General features: G+C 43.2%; 1 protein-coding gene across 1 annotated transcript in view; it reads left to right on the top strand.

Moving 5' to 3' along the window:
- Positions 1-7,330, top strand: part of LOC117956462 (involucrin-like) — a 107,819-nt gene that overhangs the window by 6,916 nt on the left and 93,573 nt on the right. Inside the window, exon 2 of the mRNA XM_034891539.1 lies at positions 1,041-1,268. Coding sequence (XP_034747430.1) covers positions 1,041-1,268 — 228 coding nt within the window. The remainder of the gene's footprint in view (positions 1-1,040; positions 1,269-7,330) is intronic.

Raw genomic sequence — 7,330 nt, 5'->3', positions numbered from 1 at the left:
GTATATATATATATATATATATATATATATATATATATATATATATACGTGTAAATTATCACTACATATTTATATATATATATATATATATATGCACACATATACATACATACATACATACATATATTTTTCTGCGTTTGATGTGCGCTCTGCACGTTTGATGCAGGGACGTAGCTAAGTATTTGAGGGACATTGGACTAAGATTAAATCTACAATTATTAATTAATATAAATTAATTGTTTGTTACAATGCATTAAGGAGCTTGCAGACATAGTGGCAGTCTTTTGTACAAGCAGTTTTTTTTAAACACCAAAGTTATCTGGGCAGCTGGGGGGGCAAGACCCTAATATGGGGGGAGTATTTTGGTGCACCCATCTCCCTGCACTGCGGGCTCATGACTGTTCTCCTGAGATCCTAAAGCTGTAAAATGTATATAATGGCTGTAATTCCTCATGTGTATTATCTAATTATGGCGCTGTATGCTGTAAAGCCTGTAACCTGGATGCAATGTTATTAACATCTCTGTTCCCAAACTGCCAGGAGCCAGGAGGTGCCTTCAGCAGAAGCTAGAACGAACGGGGATTCACGTCAAGCACTGTATCCACTCTCTTAAAACATCTATGGATATAAAATCAGGATAGCAGCTGTCGCCTTGGTCCCGCTACATGTTCTGTGATCGCATGTTCAACTGCTACACTGCAGTGCCCTGCTACGTCCTGCTACGTCCTGCTACGTCCTGCTACGTCCTGCTACGTCCTGCTACGTCCTGCTACGTCCTGCTACGTCCTGCTGTGCCTTGTAATGCCGCACAACTGTTGCTTGCTCTGGAGGAGACTACTAGAACTGTTGGGTCCTTGTAAATTCTGGAGTGTGGTCTATCTGTATAGTGTTTTGAGATAACTCTTTTTATGAATTGATACTATAAATAAAATTGAATTGAAATTGAATTGAATTATGGTCTTCACAGCTTTACCACTCTGGAAGTTAGTATGCAGAAGCATGTAGTCCCTGTCTTCATTGTGTTTCCCTATTTCCTGCAGATGTGCAGAAGCTGTTGGTGGTTAAAGAAGAGGTTCCCCCTGAGCAGCAGGAGTGTAGCTCCAGGGTGGACCAGGAGGAGCCAGAGGCCCCCCCACACATTAAAGAGGAACAGGAGGAACTGTGGAGCAGTCAGGAGGGAGAGCAGCTTCTAGGGCTGGAGGAGGCTGATATCACCAAGTTCCCATTCACTCCTGTCCCTGTGAAGAGTGAAGATGATGAAGAGGAAGGTAGGAACAACGTTGACGTATTTATAGAACATGTTTTTAGGGGAAGAGGGAAACCCTCTGCAGAAGTCTAGAGCTGCCCCCTCTGAGTGGATTAGTTGTCTAATCGGTTGATTTACGAAGTTGTGTTGTAGTCTAAACTGCGTGAAGCTGACCTTTTGTCAGCTAAACTTAAATCTAACAACCTCTAAAAGGACTGTCCCCTCCCTGTGCTCAGTACCCGGCATCACTGGACCAGCCGGCGGTCCCTTATATCATGTAGTATCATATGGACAAAGAATGCGTTGTCCACTCTGTGTGGGTACGCTAAAGTACTCTCAATAGGTTTCCAACAACTAAGAGAGTCAGGACTAAGTCAATCTGATGATGATCTCAAGGCAAATTTCCCAAGTAATGACCATGTTTAAAATTAGGAATTAAAAGTCCACTCTCTGATTTGTGATGTTGGAGAGTTGTCAGCTTATGTTGTTTACCCACCCCAAATACATTTTGTGGCCGTAATCAGTTGGAGGTGTTAAAGGCAACATGGAGAAGAAAGTAATTTGTGGTAGTATGTCCATCTTAACTAATTACACCTGAGCTTGTAGTGATTTTGGTTGGTAAGGCCATCGATCAAGATCAGGTTCAATTAATTTATAGATTATAGATGTCCTGGAAGTTTTTATTAGCAATACTTAGTTACGAGGGCAAAATGTCCACCCCCAAGTAGTCTATATCCTCGACGTTCCACTTACGGGATCGCTCCGGTGTCGATGGAGATTCCGCTACATGTCCCTCATTTAGACCAGATATCCGTCCCCTTCCTCTTCCTTTGTGTTGGTGTACTAAACTCCGGTGGATTTCAATTACATTTTATTTATTATTTGGAACTATGTCTAGAAATAGTAGTTAAGATAAGATAAGAAAACCTCTATTTGTCCCACAGTGGGGAAATTGCGGTTTGCAACAGCAAAGACAAGAGCAGAGCTAGATAAGTGAACAAGTAGCATAAGCACGTGTCAAACAAAGAAGAACCGGTCTTACAGTAAAATAGAAACAGACATTAAATACTACTGGACATTAAATAAGACTAAAATACACTACGCCGTATATAGTCTCCTGAGGCATAAATAAATACTGGTAGTCTAAAAGTATTATCAACAACACAGGCACACACACACTTCACAAATGCACACACTCATATGAACAACACACACACGCACACACTCATATCAACAACACACGGACACACTCATATCAACAACACACACACGAACACACTCATTTCAACAACACACGCACACACACTCATAACGCACACGCACGCACACACTCATATCAACAGACACGCACGCACTCATGTCAACAACACACACACGCACGCACACACTCATATCAACAGACACGCACGCACTCATGTCAACAACACACACACGCACGCTTGCAATCATATCAACAACAGACACGCACGCATGCACACACTCATATCAACAACGCACGCACGCACTTATATCAACAACACACAGACACACACACACTCATATCAACAACACACACGCACTCTTGCAATGATATCAACAACAGACACACACACAAACAAACAGACATACACACGCACACACACAGCCCGTCGAATGAACAAAGTCCAAAGAGAAAACGAAGCGAGATCAAATTAAGAAAAACATCAAATATGAAACTCAAAATAAAAGAATTGCTCCATACGTCGGCCTCTGGAGCACATGGGCACTCGAACCCACAGTGGGATTTAAACCCACAGTGGGAAACAAACCCACAGTGGGATTCGAACCCTGGTCTCCCACAGCAAGTCATGGGTCAAAGCCATGGTTCACTGTATTACCATAACCCAGATATACATATGGTTTTAATCGAACCCATTCTTAGTAGTTGGTTATGTTTAAATCATGTTCTAAGTTACACTGTGATTTATGAAAATGTCAGGGGTTGTGATTGTTCCTAAATGGAGGCCACTTGTTGAATGGTGCAGCTGTCTTGGTTTTGTCTGACGTCGCAGTTTTCCTCACTTTGTGCTTCCTGCAGATGTTCAGCAGCTGTTGGTGGTTAAAGAAGAGGTTCCCCATGAGCAGCAGGAGTGTAGCGCCAAGGTGGACCAGCAGGAGTCAGAGGCCCCCCCACACATTAAAGAGGAGCAGAAGCAACTGTTGAGCGGTCAGGAGGGAGAGCAGCTTCAAGGGCTGGAGGAGGCTGATATCACCAAGTTCTCATTCACTCCTGTCCCTTTGAAGAGTGAAGATGATGAAGAGGAAGCTCAGTCCTCACAGCTTCATCACAGACAAACTCAACACATGGAAACAGAAGCTGATGGAGAGGACTGTGGAGGACCAGAACCAGCCAATAACTCACATCCACATTTACAATCAGAGACTGAAGACCAGACTGGAGACTCTTCTGAACCTGAGACTGATGCCAGTGCTGATTGGAAGGAGACCAGAGAACCTCAGTCAGCTTCAAACTCTCTGAAACATGATTCAAGACGTAGGAAACGAGTCAGCTGCTCTGAGTGTGGGAAAAGATTTGTCTTCAAGTCAGATCTGAAGAGACACATGAGAACTCACACAAGAGAGAAACCTTTTGGCTGCTCAGTCTGTAAGAAATCTTTTACACAGAGTGGAAGTTTACGGTCACACATGGTAGTCCACACAGGAGAGAAAAGATTCAGCTGCAGTGTTTGTAACAGAAGATTTGCCTGGAGCGCTCAGCTCAAAAAACATAAATGTGTTAGTCAGATGGAAACAGAAGCTGATGGAGAGGACTGTGGAGGACCAGAAGCAGCCAGTAACTCCCATCCATATCCACTTTTACAACCAGAGACTAAAGACCAGACTGGAGACTCTTCTGAACCTACGACTGATGACATTGCTGATTGGAAGGAGACCAGAGAACCTCAGTCAGCTTTAAACTCTCTGAAACATGATACAAGATGTAAGAAACCATTCAGCTGCTCCGAGTGTGGGAAGAGATTTGGCCGCAAGTCATATCTGAAGAGACACATGATGACTCACACGGGAGAGAGACCTTACAGCTGCTCAGTCTGTAAGAAATCTTTCACACAAAGAGGAGGTTTACAGTCACACATGGTAGTCCACACAGGAGAGAAAAGATTCAGCTGCTCTGAGTGTGGAAAAAGATTTGGCTTAAAGTCACATCTGAATAACCACATGCTAACTCACACAGGAGAGAAACCTTTTAGCTGCTCAGTTTGTAAGAAAGTTTTTACACGGAGTGAACATTTACGGTCACACATGAGAATCCACACAGGTGAAAAACCTTTTAGCTGCTCTGTATGTAAGACATTTTTTACACGGAGTGAACATTTACGGTCACACATGGCCGTAGTCCACACAGGAGAGAAAAGATTCAGCTGCAGTGTTTGTAACAAAAGATTTGCCTGGAGTTCTCTGCTCAAAAGACATAAATGTGTTGGTCAGATGGAAACAGAAGCTGATGAAGAGGTCTTTGGAGGACTAGAACCAGCCAGGACCTCACATCAACTTTTACAACCAGGCACTGGAGACTCTTCTGATCCTGAAACTGGTGACATGGTATAACGTTTGTGGCTATAAGTCCAATCAAGTATCCAACAAAAATTGTTTATTAGGACCCGAGCGCTAAAGTGCAAGGGCACCAACGGTGTCCTAGCACAAAGTGCAAGGTACCTATTGTTTTTGTAGGGATTATTATTATTATTATTCCGCACCATTGCTGTCATTTTGAGTGCTTTGTCATGTGTGAAAATTCATAAAAACTTGCATACATGTCAGACCTACGCAAAATGACAGAATTCTGTAGTTATTGGGCTCGGGCGATTTTTTTTTTTTTTTTTTTATCTAACCAATTTTTGAGGGATCTTTCGTATCATCTGGAACTGTATCAAGCTATTTTTATAAAAAATATAAAAAAATTATAATATATGATATGGCAAATTTCGTGCGAAATGTCAGATTTTTTAAAGACGTTTTTGAGGACCTTAGGATCCAAGAAAACTCTCAAAATCTTGCAGCCATGTGCAGAATATGAAACTCTCATCTGAATCCACATTTAGGCTTGAGAGTTGTATGGTTGCTCTATAGCGCCCCCTTAAGTGGATTTAGCACTTGGGCACATTTTTGACGGCCTCAATATATATGAAAACTCACAAAAATTGGCGCCCACGTAAACACCGGGGGGCTTTGTGAGTCTGTTCATCGATTTGGCCCATGCCTGTAAGTGGGCTCTGTAGCGCCCCCTAATGTGTGGAAAGGCCTTAACTTGGACATAGTTACTCCAGTCTTCACCGAATTTGATACACATATTGCTCTAATCATTGCGAACATATTTCCCATTTACCTTCATTAGCTCCGCCCAACCGGAAGGCGGCCATTTTGAATATTTGAATTGTCATGTGTTTTACATTCTTTTGAACTCCTCCTAGGCCGTGACTGCAATCTTCCTGAATCTTAGCAGGTATTATCTACTGATACTCATGATGAAATGTTATCCAAGGAATTTTGATGGAAATTGGAAGTTGCATATCTGGCAAAGACTTATTCCGATTGCTACCAAACAAGACAAATTTGTCGTGTATAGTGGTCGGTGCATCCATGCCAAATTTCAAGTCAATAAGCCATTAGATAGCGCTGTAAGATTTTTAAAAATTCTTTCTTTTATATTTTTTTCTTCCTGTAGGCGGCGGCTTTTGAAACAGCAATTTGTGTATCTGGCTAAGATTTATTCCGATGGCCACCCAATAAAAGACCGCTGTTCCGCATAGCAATAGGAGCATCCATGCCAAATCTTGAGTGAATCGGACATTACATGGGGCTGTTAGAATTTTGTTTTATTCATTACCCACATTGCAATACATCTAGCATTAATCCCATCTGCATGAAATGTTGGATTTTGAATAAAATGCTGTAAATTGTAACTGTATTTCTTTCACAACAAATACCTATCTGACTGAATAGTTTGTTTATTAAATGGGGATAAGATGTGGGAGAGCCTTTAATGACACTGGGTTTGGTTGCATGACAATCTGTGACTGTCAGCCATGTGTGTCTCAGATGGCACGCCCCCCCCCCCCCCCCCCCCCCCCCCCCCCCCCCCCCCCCCCCCCCCCCACATGAAAGCACTACGCTACAGCCCCATACCATAGCTGGAGGCTTTCAGTGAGCTTCATGAGGTAGTAGGTAGTAGAAGTAGAACACACACACACACACACACACACAGACACACCCTGATGAAGGAGAAAGTGGCTGTAACTACAGTGTATGTTGTCCTATCTGCTTGAAATTTCCAACTATCACCAAGAGTCCAGGCCTGAGGACATCTGCAGGCCAATATGGACTTTTGGAGATAGCGTCACCAGCTGGCAACAGGAAATCAGCCTAATGTGACAAACATCATCCAATTTACATGAAACTTAGAATGTGTGGTCTACATGTGATACTAAGCTGGCCCCTATAGTTTAACCATGCCCACTCACTCAGGTCACGCCCCCATCCCTAACATTTGAACCGTTTAAGGTACAGTCTTTTTTAAGTTTCATTGAACTCAGCAGAGAGTTCCTTCTTCATTGGTGATGTTTGACCCGCTCCCCTGTGATTTGACCACGCCCCCTTCCACAGATATTGAATTGTATGACGTAGAGTCTTATAGGAGGGAGTTCCATCTTCATTGGTGACAATTTGCAGTGTCGGAGTGCCGCGCAAATTCACTGCCGCAAAGATTAGCCTTTGCCAGTAGCCCCAACCTGCATAGAGGCGAGTGCCCGTTCATCACTGCTTGCAGTTTTAATTAGATATTGATTTTTATTGTAATGTTTGTCATATAATCATTAAGGGTGTCACAATTTAGGCCCAGAGTCTCAGAGAGGAGACTTTATCTCTGTCAGGGATTGGGAGAGTCTGGACTTTTCCCGGTGGGCCGGTAGTGTCTCCATACCCTGGGTCCACCTGGGTCTTAGACCTGCGGCCTCCTCGCTCTCGGGAGATTAGGCTCGTTGGAGATGAGCCAGGTCTGTGTAGAATTGATCACCGGCCGTTGCATGCTGGGTAGATTTGTGTCTGAAT

The sequence above is a fragment of the Etheostoma cragini genome, chromosome 14, assembly GCF_013103735.1.
Source record: "Etheostoma cragini isolate CJK2018 chromosome 14, CSU_Ecrag_1.0, whole genome shotgun sequence".
In the NCBI taxonomy this organism is placed as follows: Eukaryota; Metazoa; Chordata; class Actinopteri; order Perciformes; family Percidae; genus Etheostoma; species Etheostoma cragini.
This window is presented reverse-complemented; position numbering and strand designations above follow the sequence as displayed.